Below are 22009 nucleotides of genomic sequence, written 5' to 3'. Positions count from 1 at the left end.
CATCCCCACACCCTCCATCTCCTTTCCCAACACAACTTCCACCGTCTACCCCTCCAGGATGATGATCTTCGCCCTGACATCTACCCTTCCTACCAACTCTAACCCCCTCTTCCTGCCTCCTCCTCAGGGCTCCCTCTCCTCCCCCTCCCTCCTTCTGAGTGGATTTCCCCTCCTACTCCCCCTCCATCTCTTGTGCCTTCTTTCAGTGTCTCTGCGCTCTCTCCTGCCCTGTCTTCCCTTTTCCTCTCCCGCCCCTTGTGTCTCCTGCCTCTTCATGAACCCACGGTTGCCCCTCCTCTCTTCATCCCGCCGCTTCCCCAGCTGCCCCATGCTCTCCCGTCCTTTTCCATCCTCTCTGACCATTCCCTCGGCAGGTCCCACCTGGTAGTTTTATTCTTCGTCGTGTGTGCTCCAAGTGGGTTTTAAGTGTGTTGTTTCAGAGTGTTTTTAATACTGTGGCCAACTTTTAACCTGTGCATGCGCATCCAGTGTCTTCTCTGTGTTTTAAGAATCGCCAACTGTGTTTTTTAACTTTCTGGTGACTTTTTTAACTGTCCCCAATGAACGTCTACATGTCAGTGTATTTTTACCTCCATTTTCTCCCCTTACTCTGTTTTATGTTCCCCTTTTTTATCTCCTTATGTATGTATTATTTTATTCTTGTTTTAGTTGTCGTGTCACTCGGCTGAAGAGCGGCGGATTGTGCTGCTGACAGCCCTCCCCTGCCCATATGGGGCAGGGGAATGAAATCACAATAAAGAAAAAAAAAAAAACGCGCCCCAGTCATCAGTTGAAAGAACATACACATGTGCCACTCCCACTTACAAGCTCTCGTTACTGATCAACAGTAAAAGCAGCGAAATCTTACAGTCCATACCGCCAGGAAGTAATACGCCAATTAATAGCTAGCACCAGTAGCACTAAAAGGAATGCATTAAAAGTTAGGTCAAATTAAAACCTGCTAACCAACAGTCGACAACTAATCGAGGCTTATATGAGATAAGACCTGAGATGCATTTTACATCATGAAAGAAAGCAAATTTTTAATTATTGACGAAACAGATAATGCCACAGCACAATAATGTGCCATAATCACAGGATAAAATGAAAAACACGCAAACTTTTATTAAGAGAGGATAATTTTACGCCGGCTGGGGTGGCCGAGCGTTTCTAGGCGCTACAGTCTGGAACCGCGCGACCGCTACGGTTGCAGGTTCGAATCCTGCCTCGGGCATGGATGTGTGTGATGTCCTCCTTAGGTTAGTTAGGTTTAAGTAGTTCTAAGTTCTAGGGGACTGATGACCTTAGAAGTTAAGTTCCATAGTGCTCAGAGCCATTTGAACCTTGATAATTTTACAGCTATGTAAAATGAACTGGGTGAACCTTGCGGACCTCACTATAGGAAACAGGCACATGCCGTACATTCGTTAAGCCTATTGAAGGCCACAAAAATAATTTTGTTTTGAGAGAGGGACTGCTTTGAGTGAACTGAAGAGCAATGAATAATAGAACTACTCGTAGCTGGTTTTCTAAATATGTTAAAGTGAACGTTACTGTCCTGCACGAAATTTCCAGACCTAAAAATGAGAGTGTAAAGCCAGAGTGGTACTCCATCTTAAACTTAATCTTGGGGTGTATTTTTTTAAAGTCGTGTTGAAAAAGTTGCAGCTGCGCGTCGGTCCCATTATGCAAAAGTATGATGTCATCGACATATCTTTTGTAGCATACCACTCTTTGAAGGTGTTGGTGGGTTGAAAAAAACTTATGTTCAATGTGACTGATGTAAATATTTGCTATTATACTGGCAATTAGATTTGGAAATGAGACACTTATAGTAGTAAAGGAGTTTTGCTATTTGGAGAGCAAAATAACTGATGATGGTCGAAGTAGAAAGGATATAAAATGTAGACTGGCGATGGCAAGGAAAGCGTTTCTAAAGAAGAGAAATTTGTTATCATCGAGTATTGATTTAAGTCTCAGGAAGTCGTTTCTGAAAACATTTGTATGGAGTGTAGCCATGTATGGAAGTGAAACATGGACGATAAATAGTTTAGACAAGAAGAGAATAGAAGCTTTCGAAATGTGGTGCTACAGAAGAATGCTGAAAAGGAGGTATTGAATAGAATTGAGGAGAAGAGGAGTTTGTGGTTCAAATGGCTCTGAGCACTATGCGACTTAACTTCTGAGGTCATCAGTCGCCTAGAACTTAGAACTAATTTAACCTAACTTAACCTAAGGTTATCACAAACATCCATGCCCGAGGCAGGATTCGAACCTGCGACCGTAGCGGTCGCTCGGTTCCAGACTGTAGCGCCTAGAACCGCATGCCAGTCCGGCCGGCAGGAGTTTGTGGCACAACTTGACTAGAAGAGGGGATCGGTTGGTAGGACATGTTCTGAGGCATCAAGGGATCACCAATTTGGTATTGGAGGGCAGCGTGGAGGGTAAAAATCGTAGAGGGAGACCAAGAGATGAATACACTATGCAGAGTCAGAAGGATGTAGGCTGCAGTAGGTACTGGGAGATGAAGAAGCTTGCACAGGATAGAGTAGCATTGAGAGCTGCATCAAACCAGTCTCAGGACTGAAGACCACAACAAGAACAACATACTGGCAATGGGGTATCCCATGGCTAACCCATCAGTTTGTCCATACAATCTGTCTTTGAAGACAAAGTAGTTATGCTCCAGGAGAATTCTGAGCAAATGAAGGAATTCATTATTTTTTTGTGACTCTAGACGTGAGAACATCCGTAAGTCGGATTCAGTAACAGTAATCATCTCTTTAATGGGGATATTCGTGTACATGCTTACGATGTGGAGACATGCTAGATTCGTATCACTTGTTACAGTTTCATGTTTGAGGTGTATAATTAACTCCTCTCTGTTCTTGATGGCATGATCATCATGGACAAAATAATGCTCGATTAGTAGCTACTGTCGGTTAGCAGATTTTAAATTGACCCAACTTTTAATGTGTCCTTTTAGTGCTACTGGTGCTAGCTATTAATTGGCATTTTACTTTCCGACAGTATAGACTGTAAGATTCCGCTAATTTCCCGATTGATCAGTAACTAGGGCTTGTAACTTTTAACTGATGACTGTGGCGCGTTGTTCCACGTTGCCACTTACATATCCCCACTAAATTGAAAACTTGTTTGTCACTCATGTAAAAGGAAAGTTTGATTGCGCTTTGCGGTTTATACAATAATTTTGTATTGCAGCTTCCACTCAGTTTTACCGCAGTTCTATATTGACCTGTTCAATACGCTCCTTCACTACGCTTAATGCACTTTTATCTTATTTCTTGTATTTTTTACGTAATTTTATTGTTGTTTTTTCATTTTAAATGTAAACTAATAGTTCAAATTGTGAACTGCCGGGCTAGTGGCCCCGCGTTCTTCTCTCCGTCAGCTCTTTTGCCACTCTGGTTTACCAATCTGCTACCTCGTTCGCATCCGCAACTCCCTGTTCTGCGCTCATAGGTAGCACACTGCGCCTAGTGCACGTCCACTGCGACGCTCGGGGCCCACAGCACAGTGTGAGTGTCCTGCTATTATTTGTACACTCCTGGAAATTGAAATAAGAACACCGTGAATTCATTGTCCCAGGAAGGGGAAACTTTATTGACACATTCCTGGGGTCAGATACATCACATGATCACACTGACAGAACCACAGGCACATAGACACAGGCAACAGAGCATGCACAATGTCGGCACTAGTACAGTGTCTATCCACCTTTCGCAGCAATGCAGGCTGCTATTCTCCCATGGAGACGATCGTAGAGATGCTGGATGTAGTCCTGTGGAACGGCTTGCCATGCCATTTCCACCTGGCGCCTCAGTTGGACCAGCGTTCGTGCTGGACGTGCAGACCGCGTGAGACGACGCTTCATCCAGTCCCAAACATGCTCAATGGGGGACAGATCCGGAGATCTTGCTGGCCAGGGTAGTTGACTTACACCGTCTAGAGCACGTTGGGTGGCACGGGATACATGCGGACGTGCATTGTCCTGTTGGAACAGCAAGTTCCCTTGCCGGTCTAGGAATGGTAGAACGATGGGTTCGATGACGGTTTGGATGTACCGTGCACTATTCAGTGTCCCCTCGACGATCACCAGTGGTGTACGGCCAGTGTAGGAGATCGCTCCCCACACCATGATGCCGGGTGTTGGCCCTGTGTGCCTCGGTCGTATGCAGTCCTGATTGTGGCGCTCACCTGCACGGCGCCAAACACGCATACGACCATCATTGGCACCAAGGCAGAAGCGACTCTCATCGCTGAAGACGACACGTCTCCATTCGTCCCTCCATTCACGCCTGTCGCGACACCACTGGAGGCGGGCTGCACGATGTTGGGGCGTGAGCGGAAGACGGCCTAACGGTGTGCGGGACCGTAGCCCAGCTTCATGGAGACGGTTGCGAATGGTCCTCGCCGATACCCCAGGAGCAACAGTGTCCCTAATTTGCTGGGAAGTGGCGGTGCGGTCCCCTACGGCACTGCGTAGGATCCTACGGTCTTGGCGTGCATCCGTGCGTCGCTGCGGTCCGGTCCCAGGTCGACGGGCACGTGCACCTTCCGCCGACCACTGGCGACAACATCGATGTACTGTGGAGACCTCACGCCGCACGTGTTGAGCAATTCGGCGGTACGTCCACCCGGCCTCCCGCATGCCCACTATACGCCCTCGCTCAAAGTCCGTCAACTGCACATACGGTTCACGTCCACGCTGTCGCGGCATGCTACCAGTGTTAAAGACTGCGATGGAGCTCCGTATGCCACGGCAAACTGGCTGACACTGACGGCGGCGGTGCACAAATGCTGCGCAGCTAGCGCCATTCGACGGCCAACACCGCGGTTCCTGGTGTGTCCGCTGTGCCGTGCGTGTGATCATTGCTTGTACAGCCCTCTCGCAGTGTCCGGAGCAAGTATGGTGGGTCTGACACACCGGTGTCAATGTGTTCTTTTTTCCATTTCCAGGAGTGTATATTTCCCTACCCAGGCAGTCGTCCGCAGTACTGTCTAGTGTCACTTCCGCATTGACGTAGGTTTCACAGCACCTAGCCCGACAGGCGGTTTTGAAATGTTTTCTAAAAGTTTTTTTAACTTTTGTATTAATTTTTTGTTTTTATGTGTGTTGTTATGTGTGAAAATTATCTCCCGTCTCTTGCTATTTCCACTACAACACCTGAGGATGGACTTATAAGAGCCCGAAACCGGTCGTGCGATAATAAAAGAAATTTACAACTGAAGCGGTATTTTCAACCCCTGGCCAATTGAAATAATTTTGCGATCGACAGATTGCTCTGGTGTGGGCAGTGTTGCCGGTGTACACACAACCATGCTTCAGGAGCTGCTCGTGCCCACGAGACAGACAACACGGGGAGTATGTGGCGCTCAATAAAGGACTGCAATTGGACCGCGGCTGGCCCCTACCACTCGACACGCTGAAATGTCAACCACAAAGTACTTTCATTCAGAGTGTTGGACGCAGCAGCCAGTATTTATACTTGCTTGGCTCGTTTCTATTATGACAAGGTGCCACAGTTCAAAGAACTTGACTGACACCCGAACAACAGGGAACTTACATGCATTGAGACTAGGAAATAGTGCATTGATAATGGCTAAGCACTAGCCGAAATCTGGATTTGCCAAATAAAACCTGCAAAAAAGGACGACTGATAGCTGAGTTGTATAATTTATTACTCAGATCACAGTCGCTGAGTGCACCCACGTTCCTAATGGAAGGTAACCTGATCAATGTGTCCAGTCTGTGTAATACAACTTTCACTTCTGAACAAATTGTGAGTACAGTAATTATTTTCTGGAGTGTTTGAAACTAACTAGCTCTTATTTTGGGGTTGTCTGCATGTGCAAAAATCGCGACATACAGCGAAAACAATAACACCAATCCAAATAGTAAACCCATGTTTTTAATACTGCACACAACTTGTTCAAAGTATTCGAAGTTCGTTAACACGTATCGTCAATTTTCAGTTTCTGCAGAGCTGAACTAGAGCACATCGTGCATTTTCAGGTTTTTCTTTATTAAAGACGTACAGTTGTCACCGGGGATAGTTCTGTACCTGGTAAAGCACCTCTCCACATCATAGGATGTCACAGGATCGCATTCGAAGGTGGCGAGGTCACTGCATGCCAACTTCGGTTCATTGTCTTCAAACGTTATGGCGTTCCCACAAAGACTCACTAATTATGGACATTGTAGAGTATCCAGTATCCAGGACTCTGCTGAAGAATACCTTTCAATTTGTTGTTAACTTTGTCAGCCACATGACCACGAGCTCGACCCAACTCGCTCTGCACATGTTGCATAATATCCAGTGCATCACACAGTTGATTACCAGCAGCTTCTATTCTAGTGATAGATTTTGATACGACTGGAAAGTTGGGGTTGATGTAGGCCAAGTTTGTAGGTAAGGTATCTGTCATGACCTCTTCCACAGTTCTGTTACTATATGAATCATCGCTATCAAGCTCAAAAGATTGTCTTTATTTTGGTGTAATTGGTGCAGTAATGCTCAGCAGCGTTAAGCCAAGAGCACTATGTTGAAAGAATAGGCTGATGGGGAGGCGGGGTTGGCGGGGGGTGGGTGGTGGGGGAAGGTGGTGGGAGGGAGGGAGGCAGCGTAAGCATTTGTTCCGTGAATTGCCAAATGAAATTAATTTGTATACATGAAGATAATTTGATCATCACTCTTCTGCAACTCTGAGTAATGCTTGAGCAAGGCACTTAACGTACACCGTACAGGGGTAGAGGATCTGAAGCCCCTTGGCTGGTTTAGACGTATGAAGCATCATCCGCTACTAGCAAGAAACCGTTGTCTCCGTTCACACCATCCGGCCTCAGTAGCTTCACGTAGTTGTCAAACAAAATGACAGTTGTCGAGTTCTTTAGTGTCTCGAGAACTTCACACGTCAGGAGGACCATTTCTCCAGGCCCATCAGCTATTAGAATACCAATAACAACATTTGCAACATATCGCCAGCCCGCAACGGTGGTTTCATCTTTGGACACCCAGACCTTTTGGTCAGAAACACTAATTCGTATTACGGTGAACATCTCAACGTAGATTCATCTCGAACTGAATGTGTTGTGTGCTTCTCCAACAACTTGAATTCTCCAATGGGATGTTGTAAGATATCGCCAACTCACACAAGTACTTGAATAACGATTTTACAGTTGAAGATGGGCCTGTCTGCTTAAATAACAGTGTCTGTCTGCAGTCGCTTTCAGCACTTCTCTTCACAGAACTGCTGTGTTTGGCGGTATTACAGTGTTGTTGCACAATAAAGCGCTTTTCTGCACTACATTAATTTCATATAGTTTAGAAAATAATATTTCCCCGTCACAGCTGAAAAACTTCTCTCCTAAATCCTGAACAAAACCTCGCAACTTCCTGCTGTTGGAGCACTTAACTTTCGGTATGTTGAACGAGACTGAGTTTGTATTCAAGCAGAATAGCGTGACCACGTGTGCGATGTTCATTACGTCGGAAGCCGTGTTCGTTGGCTTTGAGAGCGTTTTGTCGACTCCGTGTAACAATGTCTTACGTAGTGAACCAACTATAGTACTACGCTGCTTGCCTACTAGTTCGTCAAATAATGGCTGGTTTCATTTGGAAAATATCGTCTGATACATTGTCATGTCAGCAATTTTTTCATATTCTTATTTTTATGTCCTTAAAGAAATGACTAATATATGCTTTTGTTCCAAAAGTTGGCCGAAATATGACCTATTATGGCAAAGCTGACCGAAATATGACCTATTATTACAAAAGGTGTAAGTATGTCTTTATATGGTCAAAATATACATTTTTCTACACTATGCGTGCATAAATCGTAATATTCAACCTAAAGTTGTCATACTCATTTTCTAAATTAACTGCATAAGCGACCGCTCCAGAGGTGAAACGACGCGACGTAGTAGAAAATTATGTGAGCGTAATCTGTGACTCTTCAAATGTGAACTAATGTCTGTTGAAACAAATGATTTCAGTTTCCTTAGCGAGGGTTCTTGTCTCCCTCACTCTCTTCTGTTTTAGCTTCCGACGTAGACTCACGCTTTGATAGGAGGCGCGGTGTTTTTAATGTTTTCATATTTTATGTCAATATATCAGTTAAACTCTGACATGTTCTTGTTAAAACGAATCATTGTATCTACCTTGTCCTAATTCATATTTATCTGTTTCAGCATTAATTTGAGACGAGGCGACGTGGAAATCTTGATATAAGATGACGCAATTGATCGGCCGTCATTGTAACAGCATGCATGCAAATTTGCCTGATCAATCACAGAACCTGCCTTAGTACAGGACATACAGAAAATAGACACATAATAGTGGAGAGAGCAGCTCTCCGTGTATTTGACTCGCATGACAGATACCCAATATGGACAGATATCTACATCATGATAAACTTCAATACGTGCGCGCAGTTCATTGCAGTCGCTGCCGCAAACTGCTCGGGAAGGCGTGACAGTAGCTTGTTTCAGTAATCTGTTCACTTTGTCGCTTATTTAGAGGCGCGAACTAATTCGAGGTGATAATACGGAGCGGATGATTTTTCTACATGTTCTGACATGCCTGCAACTACGCAATTACGCGTATTAGGAACTGAAAATTAGAGAGACGTTCTATCCACTGATACGTGCCATTATACCGTTAGCGTTGTATTTCTCATGCAGTCATCTTCTGAAAACCTGGAGGTACTTACCAATAACCCTGTACGGCGGACAGTAAAGATTCTGGAAATTTCTGACAAATTACAGCAAAGTGCAACCTTGACAAGGCTTTTGTCCGTGCGAGCTGTGACAGCCTAAGGAGTATTATGCCTGAATGTGCATGTCCTTATCGCATAATAGAGGTAGTGAAAAGTCTTAAGAAAAATACACACATTGTAATAAACACATGTAGAAATCGGTTAGAAGAAATAATTACTAACCGAGGTGTTAGACAAGGGTGTGCATTATTACCCACCCGTTTTAATATTTACATTGTCTTTATTCTTCGAAAATGGAAATGTAAGGTAAACAAAAGGATTAAGATAATGAATGAGTAACACCTGAATGTAGGAACATGCGAGGCAATACGACCCAACGAGTTCTCATATAAGATAGGTTAAGGAAAGGCAAACCTACATTTATAGCCTTTGTAGACCTAGAGAAATCTGTGGACAATGTTGACTGGAATACTGTCTTTCACGGCTAAAATACAGAGAACGAAAGGCTGTTTACAACTTGTACCGGAGTCAGATGACAGTTATATGGGCATGAAAAAAAAGCAGTAGTTCAGAAGGGAATGAGACAGAGTTGCAGCCCGTCCCCGACGTTATTCAGTCTGGACACTGAACGAGCAGAAAAGGAAACCAAAGAAAAATTTAGAGTAAGAATTAAAATCCATGGAGAAAATAAAAACTTTGAGGTTTTTCGATGACACTGTACTTCACTGGAAGGATTGGAAGAGCAGTTGAACGGAATGGATAGTGTCTTGAAAGAAGGATATAAGATGCACATCATCAAAAGCAAAACGATGTCAATGGAATGTAGTCGAATTAAATCAGATGATACTGAGAGAATGAAATTACGAAAGTAGACACTTGTAAATAAGTCTTGCTATTTGGGAAGCAAAATAACTGATGACTGTCGAAGTAGGGAGGATATAAAATGTAGACTGGCAATGGCAAGAAAAGCGTTTCTGAAGAATAGAAATTTGTTGACATCGAGTATAGATTTAAGTGTCAGGAAGCCTTTTCGGAAAGTATCTGTATGGAGTGTAGGCATGTATGAAAGTGAAACATAGACGATAAATAGTTTAGACAAGAAGAGACTAGAAGCTTTCGAAACGTGGTGCTACAGAAGAATGCTGAAGAGTAGAGGGGTACATCACGTAAGTAAGGAGAAGGTATTTAATAGAATTGGGAAGAAAAGAAATTTGTGGCACAATCTCACTAGAAGTAGGGATCTATCTGTTGGTAGGATACATTCTGAGACAGCAAAGGATCACCAGTTTAGTACTGGAGAGAGACCGAGAGATAAGTACAGCGTATTCAGAGGGATGTAGGTTGCAGTAGTTACTCGGAGATGAAGACGCTTGCACATGATAGAGTAGCATGCGGAATTGCATCAAACCACAACAACAACTTTGGTTTGCTGATGATATCGTTATTATTCAAAGGAATGAAAATTACCTCCACATGTCAGTATACCAGCTGAACGAAATATGCAAAAATACAACTGTAAAACTTCTAGTAATAGAATGAAAATAATGGCACTCCGAGGAAAATATCCAGTCAGATCAAAAATTGTTTTGGACAATTGAGTTTTAGAACAAGTCTCTCAAATCTCTTATTTAGGCTGTGCTATAAGTTTTGATTTTCACTCTGACACTGAAAATCAAACACACAAGTACCAAGCTGTCTGTGGTACCATTAGCAGAATACTGGGCCATAAAACATAAACAGAGACTATCATGAAATTCTGTAAAGTGATGGCGGTTCCTGGGTTATCCTAGAAAATAAAATTCAAACAGCAGGCCTGAGGTTCCTAAGGAAGATGAAGGGCTACACAGTAAGATACATGATTAGAAATGAAGATATTAGAACATAATTAAATATTTTCAACATGAATGAAAAAACTCAAAAATATTGTGAAGATCGTAGACAATACCTCATGAGAATGGTCAGCAAATTCCCCAGAAGATCCTGAACCACAAGCCGAATGGCAAAAGAGATATTGAAAGACCTTGAAAGAGATGGGAATGATTTTGTTTCTGAGTTCGGTACAGGAAACATCTCAAGACTTGAAAGGAACTCCAATTTTGATGTTTTCCTCTGTCGCTGCACTCATTGCGAATTGACTTAAAGCTTTCATCTGTCACTGGTTCCTCCCCTCCTTCCCCCGGTCCATAGTCAACAGATGCGCTAAAAATATCTGCACTAAAGAGTAAAAAGTTTTCATCTCAAAGTCATCACAGAGACTGTCGCTAAGTTGGCGCAAGCAGAGTGGTGTAGTGTCGAGAGACTGGTGTCGTATTCAGGGGGAAGGCGGCTCAATTCCCCATGTTGCCATCCAAATTTAGGTCTTCCATTATGACTCTTCATCCATTAAGACGAATGCTGAGGCGGTTCCTTTGAAAGGGTATAGTCGATTTCAGTTCCCATTCTTAACAACTCCCAGCTTGCGCTCCATCTCTAAAGGTACCTCCACACCGAAAACCAACTCCAACAAACTCGGTTGACAACTGGCTTTAGCTTGAAATTTGACTTAATTTTCAACTGTTGTCAGTGGTTCAAATGGCTCTGAGCACTATGGGACTTAACATCTGTGGTCATCAGTCCCCTAGAACTTAGAACTACTTAAACCTAACTAACCTAAGGAGATCACACACATCCATGCCCGAGGCAGGATTCGAACCTGCGACCGTAGCGGTCACGCGGTTCCAGACTGAAGCGCCTAGAACTGCACGGCCACTCCGGCCGGCTGTTGTCAGTGGTTGTGTGAAGTAGCGAGTTTGAAAAACTAGTTGAAAGGAGTTTTGTCTCGAATTTGTACTTTACAGTCAGTGGGAAAAACACGTCAGAATTGAGTGACTGACGTATGCACAGTACCGTGTCGTCTGCATTGAATCTTTTTTGTGTTTATACAACGGAGACTCCTGAGAGATCCATAGAAGTAACTGTTCAGTTTTTATTAGAAACTGAACTTAGGAAACCTCTGTTTGATCATTCTGATTCAATAATTCTATGGATAAATTATAAGTGTAAGGCAGTGACATCTACTAAGTTCATTTCGGGTCTTAAAATATATTGTGGTTTCAGAAGGAAGTGCTGGTGACATATAGTGTATCTGAGTGTAGGTGCATGTATTTGAAGAGTTTCTGCAACTTACAATTTTTAATGAAAGATTGGCGTGCCTGCCAGCTACTATGGTAATATAACACCTTAACAATAATTTTCTGTTCCTTACCTTGAGACAGTGGGATATTGTGAAGAAATTGAATATGTGTTATGTCCCAATAAATTTACGTATTAATGTGTAAAGAATGTATAGATAGTAAAATAACGGTACTTACTTTTACAAAAAACATTCACAGTAACTCAGCTCGCTCTAGGCACGGTTTCACTAATCGTAGCCAGTTTCATTCAGTCAGAATACATTAAACTTTCTGACTGTCACCAAGTGCCAAAAATCGGTTATTACAAGAAGTGTTTGTTGGTGACACTGCAGCTATAAAATTCAACAACGTTGAATATGTTGTGCTTTGCTAGCCTCAAAAGTTCTTCGAATCGTCCACAAGTCATTCTGACAAAACTCTTGAAACCTTGTCTGCGTTCAATACAGAGCTTCTCCAACACAGCATTAAAAGCTCCGTGATTTTCTCTTTGTAACAAAAATCTTCTGGGGCACATGCGCATTTTGGAGTTGATTCTCGGGATAAACAATTACAGCAAGTATTATACAAATAAGTGCTAATGCACCTTCACAGCCGGAATCCATTTTCTTTTCCGTAAAAGAAGCAAGTATGTGTATTTACAACAGTTTGAAACTGTTGTCGACATTTTGCAACAGTTGTAAGTTTGCTGAACTCTCAACTGTTGCATGTTTGCCAAACTTAACAGTTGTGTGCTTCTGTTTGTTAGAGTTGGTTTTCAATGTTAAGATACCGTAATGGCCTCACCTTTGATGGAATATTTTACCCAACTTTCCTTTCTTCCTTCGCTATGTCGGACTCTTCACTCTACGCCTTTCCCCAAAGAACATTAAGCTTATTTTGAGCTTCCAACTCCCGGCGGCCAAATTTAGAAGCACTACATCGTCAGGCAAATGCTACCTATCAGTGTTAACTAAATTAATTCTTTTTTTTTTTTCAAAAGGAAAAATGTGGTTGCTTGCCCTGTGCAAATATTAGTAACTATAAACAGAAAGTTCCAGAAGACTGAGACACAAGATTGTAAGTTACAACAGACATGTTAATGTCCTGTGTATACATCTGCACTGTTCTGAACATCGACGTAAGCTGTTACTGAAATCTGAGATTTTAGCCAGCCTGTACTTACCTAATGCATTTATAACACGGAAACTCCAGATTTTGGACATGCATTCTTTCCGGAGCAGGAAGTCAGTAAACCACACAAAAGCCAAACTTCCAACACCACCAGTGATGTGAGGAATGGCTGATACGATCCCATTCTGTCGAAAAGCAGGAAAACAGAGCGTTATTGATAACATAAATCTAGTTCTCAGCTAAGTAAAGAGTGTGTTCCTCATAATACCATTATAACATAAAAAAGGCTGGTAATGAAAAAATAAGTTTTCAAATTTCTCGTGGAGTGATATGAAGGATTAAGAGGCTAAATGCCATTTATTCAGAAAAGTTACATAATTACCATTCCACGTAACTTTTACCACAGCTTACTCCGTATACCCACATCTCACTAACATACTGTAGGAGTGTGGCAGACCTTTTATAAAGCGTATATTAATATTATCCATTATGAATATCTTTGAACACCGTGACATTATATTAAATGAATTATGGTTGTGGGAAGTCACTTATGTAACATTACTTTATTTACATTAAATAGTTTTTGGGGAACTCACACTCATCCTCAGATGCGGCGTAGTGAGGGTGCAAAAGAGGGCACCTGCACCTCCCTGTCTCTCTGGAAGCTGGCGTATAGAATTTTTTCATACATTACAGAATTTCGTATGCTCCAAGAAATGACTGCCAATGTTCTAGACCGTAAGGTTGGAGAATTATATTATTACGTGTACGACCACGGCCAGGAGTACCGAGGCTTTAAGAAGTGCTGCATAACTTATGTTTCTTTGGTTGTCACACGGCCACATGAAATTACTCCGTTTTTGTTGGTGGAGCAGCGTCTTTGTGCTGTACTGAACGCTTGGAGGACAACCACGCGGGGTAGCCGTGCGGTCTGATGCGCCTTGCCACAATTGCGCGGTTCCCCCCGTCGGAGGTTCGAGTCCTCCCTCGGGCATGGGTGTGTATATTGTCCTTAGCGTAAGTTAGTTTAAGTTAGATTAAGTAGTGTGCAAGCCTAGGGATCGATGACCTCAGCAGTTTCGTCCCTTAGGAACTTATCACAAATTTCCAAAAAAAATTTGCAAGACAGTGTTGAACAGAGTCCTCAGTCTTTTTTGTGGCAATTCACGGTACCCGCTTCTGATGGGTAGAAGCCGGCGCAGGGTTGTTCATTTTCACGTGGCAGACCGTTGTACTAACCCCGAAGAATTCGGTCATGTTACACAGTAGGTGTGCTTGCTTAATTTCAGCTAAGTCTTTTAGTCCAAGCATTCTGTGACAGCTTAATATTAAATTTGTAAAAATTACAACATGCATACAAAAAATATGAGCGTATAGGAAATTAAATTTTAAATAGAGTTTCTCTTTCGTTAAACTCGATCCAATATGGCGAAAATGGGCAAAAAAAAGGCAAAGTTGCAAAAAACAGTTTTTCTTAAAGTAATGAACTGTAGCTCCGATGATTATAGCACAGGCTCTCATCAACCTTATAGTCTAAAGTATGCACGGCATTGTCGATTTTGTACGAAACTTTAATTTTTCTAGGTTCTAAGAAAATTTTGTCTTTTAAAATTTGCTATAAATAGATTATTACAGTTTTCTAGATGATTTTCCCTTTTTTCAACACCATGAACACTGAAGGGCCACTGGAGCCGCTATGTCCTATCAGACTATAATAAACCAGTTACGAGAAAGGAACTTACAATCCAGACGTCCTGTTCTAGTACCCCACTTGACACGACAACATCTTGCAGCTCACCTTCAGTTCTGTCAATCCCATGCGCACCGACAACTTCGTCACTGGCGAATCGTGTTATTCACACCCGAGTCCAGATATCCTCCGACGCAAGGTGATAGCCGTGTTCGTATACGAAGACCCGTAGCGAGAGGAACCTGCCAAAGAGTGTCCAGGAAATCGACAGATTTGCAAGGTTCTGTAATGTTGTGGGGAAACTTAAGTGTTGACAGCCATACGGATCTTGTCGTCGTCCATATTCGCCTTAACGTCAGGCAGTGCATCCAACAGATCCTGTTGGACCATGTGGTGGCTGCTGTATACGGTGGTGGCTCTGAATTCCTTCTAATGCCAGGACCCAGGCGGCGGGCATCAGTAGAAATGTGTTGCGAAGCCTGGACATTGAAGTAATGGAATGGTAGGCGGTGAGTCCCTTCTTACGCACGTGGTTGACAGACGTGTACGTGGTCGTCGTGTTCCACCACAAACTCTCGAAGAACTCTCATGGGCCGTCACTGAAGAATGGGAACGGATACCACAGGGTGCCTGTAGAACTATATAGAGCATGGCACTTAGGCGTCAGGCTGTAAGAAGTGACCACGAAGTGCAAAGAAAAGCACCCAGTGTGTCATTTACGCTCTCTTAGATGTAGATGCACTAAATACTGTCAGAAATCATTTATTACCAATGGATGTCATATGATTTCTATTGATTCAGCTGTCCTGTCTACCGCCTCCGCAAAAGTCTTCCTGGAGTGTGCATATAATAAGTAAACAAACATCTCACATGAAACTTCCTGGCAGATTAAAACTGTGTGCCCGACCGAGACGCGAACTCGGGACCTTTGCCTTTCGCGGGCAAGTGCTCTACCAACTGAGCTACCGAAGCACGACTCTCGCCCGGTACTCACAGCTTTGTTTCTGCCAGTACCTCGTCTCCTACCTTCCAAACTTTACAGAAGCTCTCCTGCGAGAGCTTCTGTAAAGTTTGGAAGGTAGGAGACGAGGTACTGGCAGAAACAAAGCTGTGAGTACCGGGCGAGAGTCGTGCTTCGGTGGCTCAGTTGGTAGAGCACTTGCCCGCGAAAGGCAAAGGTCCCGAGTTCGAGTCTCGGTCGGGCACACAGTTTTAATCTGCCAGGAAGTTTCATATCAGCGCACACTCCGCTGCAGAGTGAAAATCTCATTCTGGAAACCTCTCACACCTTAGAAAAGCATATAAGATGTGGGTCCTAAACTGTACTCAATAGTATGGTTTAGAGACTTCTGAAAGGGAGATGCTGATTACCAAAACAACTGGGTTACGCCTCGTTGCCAACTTCACAATTGTGATAGTCGGCATACCACAAAGAGCGGCTTTTTCTCCACCTTCCTTTGTTGAACCATACAGCAGCGAGTTCAAAACCATGAGAGTGGGAATGACTCACAAAGAAACGAAATCTACGCTCTATAATACAGTGTCTCGGCTTACCCTTTATGACCCCATTGTGAGGAGGTGCTATTCCTTGAGCTATAGCTTGTAATTTTTATTAATTAGACTCGCCTTTCTTATATTTGGAGCAGGTTTAAGAAACATGCGACACATGCGGCCACCTGGTACGTCCAGCTGAGGCGAGTGACAGAGGCGCCTAACTACAAAATCTTTGAAGGACTTACCAAGTCCTCATCGGCAACTAATGTTTGAGGGAGGGGATTGAGGCACAAAATAATATGTCAGTAGTGTGGAAACATATTCTCTAACCCGCGCTGCTTACATTCACACTTCAACAAAATGTCAAATAAATGCTTGATGTCTGGGACCATTGGAATAGTGTAGGTCTAGAAGTTAACCAGTTCTGTGAGATGCAATAAGTTCTCTATGTCTCCTATAAAAGTGAGTTCTTGTATTATGATATATATCCTAACTCGCCAACTGGGTTACTCAGAAAACGCCACTCTAGAGTCTAGGACCTCTCTCCGCTAAGGTAAATTTCTGCGAACTTCCGTGAAAAGTATATTAGCATTATTCATACATTTTAAAACAGAGATCATCTTGCAGAGCGGAAACAGTACGATATATAAATCTGTTTTACTCCAGGTCACTTTTTCAGTTATGGAACAAGTAGTGCTAGAACACTCACGCTGCGGATATCGAAGTGCAACACTTGGGCGATGTACTGTGGCAGCGACGTGATGAGAAGGTAGAAGGTCCAGTCGAAAGTAACCATGATAGCGACGAGAGCCCAAATAGCTGGCGTTGACATAATGCTCTTCCACGGCACAGGTAGGTTCTTCTGCAACACCAAAGAAGCAACACACTCCACTGTCCGCTCCTCAGTAATGCTCGTATGGTTCTAAATTAAAGTACAACTGAACGATTTTCTGAGTTCTGGTTCAACGCATCGAGCACGGCAATGCAATGGTTAGCACAATGAACTCGGAGAACGGTGGTTCACAGCAAATGCAGGGATGGTTTCTTTGAATAGGTCGCGGCCCATTTCCTCTCTCATCTTTCCATGACCTAAGCTCCTGCTCTGTCTCTAATGGGTCCACAGCTCGTGGTCGTGCGGTAGCGCTCTCGCTTCCCACGCCCGGGTTCCCGGGTTCGATTCCCGGCGGGGTCGGGGATTTTCTCTGCTTCTTGATGACTGGGTGTTGTGTGATGTCCTTAGGTTAGTTAGGTTTAAGTAGTTCTAAGTTCTAGGGGACTGATGACCATAGCTGTTAAGTCCCATAGTGCTCAGAGCCATTTGAACCATTTTTTTGTCTCTAATGACCACTTTGTCAACGTGACCTTAAACTTAAATGTTGTTTTTCTTATCCTTTCTGGTTCGATATGCGTAATTACATATTATGTACACCATTTGAGAGGGACATTTCCGTGTGGTTGATTCGTTGCCGTTTTATGACACCGCAGCCCAATAGCGTATTTAAGATGTGTCCTCTGAGCTGAGGTGGAGGGGAAGGTGCGGGGGGGGGGGGGGGGGGGGGAGGGGGAAGGGACTCGTGTTAGTTTCACGTTGTGAATGGTGACGAAACGGCTTTTGGATTTCACGTCACCGTAAATTCCTGTAGGTTAACTAGCTAAAAGTGAACATCCATTAGATGTGCCAGTTTTCTTCAGTGTAATATTGAATTTATAAATTTGCTCGGGAGAGCAGCATGAATTTCAGGCCGCAAAGATTTTTCTTTCTAGTAAGTGACGTGGAGGTGGGAGGAGGAGGAGGGAGTTGCCCTCCCCTGTCGCTGGCTATGTTCTCCCTCGCCGTCACCTGCGACGTTCAGCACTGATAGTTAAGGTGGAGCAGTTCGAGAGGAGGGCAAACAGTCACATTTCGTTCAGTCGGCTACATGACTCTCAAACCTGAAGAGCTATTAATTCGAAAAATGTCTAGAGGTATAATCTCGAGAAACCTAAAGACATGTTATTGGTTTAGGGGAAAAAGAAGCGGACATAGATATATCCGATGGAAACAAACAGCCTTCTATGAGACATGCAAAGCCATCTGTTTCTGTACCCCTTACATATGAAGTCATACCGACATTATAGTGACTGGAAAGCTACCGACATCGTTCCTGCTAAATGTAGAAGACACACTAGTTCCTTTGGTTTGCCAGAAGGCTCCAAATTGTGTGTCTGTTGTTGAGTTTTGGCGGTATTTTCTACCATTGCCAATATTCTGGTGTAAAAGTAAGAAAGTTGTTATGTGTCAAGTACAAGATTTAGAATGCCATTTTGAGTGCATTGTACGGAAAAAGGATAGGCAAAAGATTTGGGTTTAATATCCCATCGACGACGAGGCCACTAAAGGAAGAGCACAAGCATTGTCTGGCCAAGGATGGAGGACGGGTCATGTTCAAAGGAACCTTCCCAGCCTTGACCTCAGTCGACTCATGTTAACCATGTTGTTGTTGTGGTTTTCAGTCCTGAGACTGGTTTGATGCAGCTCTCCATGCTAATCTATCCTGTGCAAGCTCCTTCATCTCCCAGTACCTACTGCAACCTACATCCTTCTGAATCTGTTCAGTGTATTCATCTCTTGGTCTCCCTCTACGATTTTTACCCTCCACGCTGCCCTCCAATGCTAAATTTGTGATCCCTTGATGCCTCAGGACATGTCCTACCAACCGATCCCTTCTTCTAGTCAAGTTGTGCCACAAACTTCTCTTCTCCCCAATCCTGTTCAACATCTCGTCATTAGTTACGTGATCTACGCATCTAATCTTCAACATTCTTCTGTAGCACCACATCTCGAAAGCTTCTATTCTCTTCTTGTCCAAACTATTTATTGTCCATGTTTCAGTTCCATACATGGCTACACTCCATACAAATACTTTCAGAAACGACTTCCTGACACTTAAATCTATACTCGATGTTAACAAAATTATCTTCTTCAGAAACGCTTTCCTTGCCATTGCCAGTCTACATTTTATATCCTCTCTACTTCGACCATCATCAATTATTTTGCTCCCCAAATAGCAAAACTCCTTTACTACTTTAAGCGTCTCATTTCCTAATCTAATTCCCTCAGCATCACCCGACTTCATTCGACTACATTCCGCTATCCTCGTTTTGCTTTTGTTGATGTTCATCTTATATCCTCCTTTCAAGACACTGTCCATTCCGTTCAACTGCTCTTCCAAGTCCTTTGCTTTCGCTGACATAATTACAATGTCATCGGCGAACCTCAACGTTTTTATTTCTTCTCCCTGGATTTTAATACCTACCCCAAATTTTTCTTTTGTTTCCTTTACTGCTTGCTCAATATACAGATTGAATAACATCGGAGAGAGGTTACAACCCTGTCTCACTCCCTTCCCAACCACTGCTTCCCTTTCATGCCCCTCGACTCTTATAACTGCCATCTGGTTTCTGTACAAATTGTAAATAGCCTTTCGCTCCCTGTATTTTAACCCTGCCACCTTTAGAATTTGAAAGAGAGTATTCCAGTCAACATTGTCAAAAGCTTTCTCTAAATCTACAAATGCTAGAAACGTAGGTTTGCCTTTCCTTAATCTTTCTTCTAAGATAAGTCGTAAGGTCAGTATTGCCTCACGTGTTCCAACAATGTTAACCATGGAAAACATAATACGGGTGAGGGGGCGGCGATTTGAGCCACAGTTATCTCGAATGCCAGACCAGTTGCATAGCAATAGTCCCACCCGGACCAACGGCCGTGGAAATGAACACACACAGGTCGTGATGACACAGTATCTTATACCACTTTGACTGAGCTGAGGGGAAATTCTTCAATTAAATTGTCAGTATATGACATGGTAGCGATTTTATATAACTTGAACCTATACTAGTACTCCCATGATACTAAGCTTGAAAATTCCTGCCTAGGTTTCTAATAAGATCACAAAAGAGATACGTTGTTGACCAGCTGCAATCTTGTCACTTCATATTCTTTCTTTAGTTATCTCTTTTTTATCCTTAATATTTTTGTAACATAAAACTACTTCTTCTTCCTTCACATTTTAGGCATTTGCCACTTATGTACTTTGTTCAGTGTCCCTATTGTCTATGGTTAGTTTCTATTTCATCTCCCCACATTCTTACTGGTCAACCTATTGGTCTCTTCTTTGTTGGAGGATAATCCGTTATTTTGTACGCATTCTATTTTATTTCATTCTCGTGAAATAATCTCCGAATTTATTTATACTCATTGATCTTTTCGTTTATGCTTTTTTATGTCCTAGTTCTTGTCCGATTAAAGCTCATTGTGGACTAAAATGAAGTAATGACTCACTCAAACTCAAGGCTTTAATGGCAATAGATTAGAACAAAAATGCACAACAGTTCCACATTGTATTATTAAAAGTACAAAAATCGTAATTTACGTTCATATTTGCTAAGGGAACATCAGCGGCGTCAGATAAACAATAGAACGCGTTTGGTGTATACATATCAAGCACATGCAAAAGAATAATTTATTCCATTTTAAATATCAACTTTAATATTAAAATATTTCTTTAAAAAGGTAGATTACATAGATTTCTAGATTTAAATCGTAGTGGCACAACAGAATCTGCACTCAATGAAAACTGACAGCATAATGCTTAATATTATGTTCTTGATAAATTAAAAACGTTATCTTTATTTTTTGCCCTATCGGTATCATGTAGAAGCTAATGTAATTAACATTTTGTAAAGTGCAGTTTTTAAAACCAGTAGGTCATTTTCTACCAACTGGCGGGAAAGGCTGCTGGAAATTAAAACTCATATCAATGATTCATTTAATGATATATATTTTCTTTTAAGATACAAGGAACGAAAATAAGCGCTTAACCAGAAAACCCCCAACTCTTTTAAGAATCCAACTCCCATGTATAAAACATCTTCAAGCGTGTCATGAGTTAATGTATTTAATACTTGACGTCAAGCATGTAAGTGAGAAAAAGTTTAGAAACGGTTTGAAATTATTTTTAGTGCTCGTTTCAGGTCGATAAATCCGCTCATTATCAAGCAGTGGGTGGTTATTCTCTGGGTAATTTCCGCTTCGTTTCAAAGAAAATTTAGATTTTCATGTATCTCAATGCTTATGACGTAATACCTGCTAAACAATGTGTCGTACTATGACATAATTTTACAGCTACAGTCAGAGATATATGTAAGTACTGTCTGCAAAACGTGTTGCGAATAAAGTTAGTCGTAAAGAAGTAATATATCAAAACGTCATGCTTGATGGTGCAGTTTTAGTGCACGAGCAGCGGAAATGTGGTAAGCCATATTTTTTTTTCCTTTCATTATGCTGTAGGGCCGGCCGGAGTGACCGAGCGGTTCTAGGCGCTTCAGTCCGAAACCGCGCGACTGCTACGGTCGCAGGTTCGAATCCTGCCTCGGGCATGGATGTGTGTGATGTCCTTAGGTTAGTTAGGTTTAAGTAGTTCTAAATTCTAGGGGACTGATGACCTCAGCAGTTGAGTCCCATAGTGCTCAGAGCCATTTGAACCATATAGTGTGGGGTGGGGCGCGGGAAGGGGGAGGGTACCAGCGACAAAAGGTTCAGTAACGGTTTAAAATTTTGTGCAATATTTGTTGGAAGTTGCACTTAGCTCTCATTTTCTGATATTGGATTAATACACACTGCTTGATAGTTGCTGTCCGCAGCTCGTGGTCTAGTGGCTAGCGTTGCTTCGTCTGGATCACGGGGTCCCGGGTTCGATTCCCGGTCGGGTTAGGAATTTTCTCCGCTCTTGGATTGGTTGTTTGTGTTGTCCTCATCATTTAA

The 22009-nt window shown here is 42.7% G+C and overlaps 1 protein-coding gene across 1 annotated transcript in view; it reads right to left on the bottom strand.

Annotated features, from left to right (window-relative positions):
* The window catches only part of LOC124607040 (sialin-like), a 100829-nt gene that overhangs the window by 19791 nt on the left and 59029 nt on the right, over positions 1-22009 (bottom strand). The window contains exons 6-7 of the mRNA XM_047139214.1: positions 16916-17068; positions 13075-13207 (exon numbers count right to left, since the gene is read on the bottom strand). Of these exons, the coding sequence (XP_046995170.1) occupies positions 13075-13207; positions 16916-17068 (286 nt within the window). The remainder of the gene's footprint in view (positions 1-13074; positions 13208-16915; positions 17069-22009) is intronic.

Source organism: Schistocerca americana, chromosome 3 (assembly GCF_021461395.2).
Source record: "Schistocerca americana isolate TAMUIC-IGC-003095 chromosome 3, iqSchAmer2.1, whole genome shotgun sequence".
In the NCBI taxonomy this organism is placed as follows: Eukaryota; Metazoa; Arthropoda; class Insecta; order Orthoptera; family Acrididae; genus Schistocerca; species Schistocerca americana.
The sequence above is the reverse complement of the archived record's forward strand: the minus strand, read 5'-3'. Positions and strand labels throughout refer to the sequence as shown.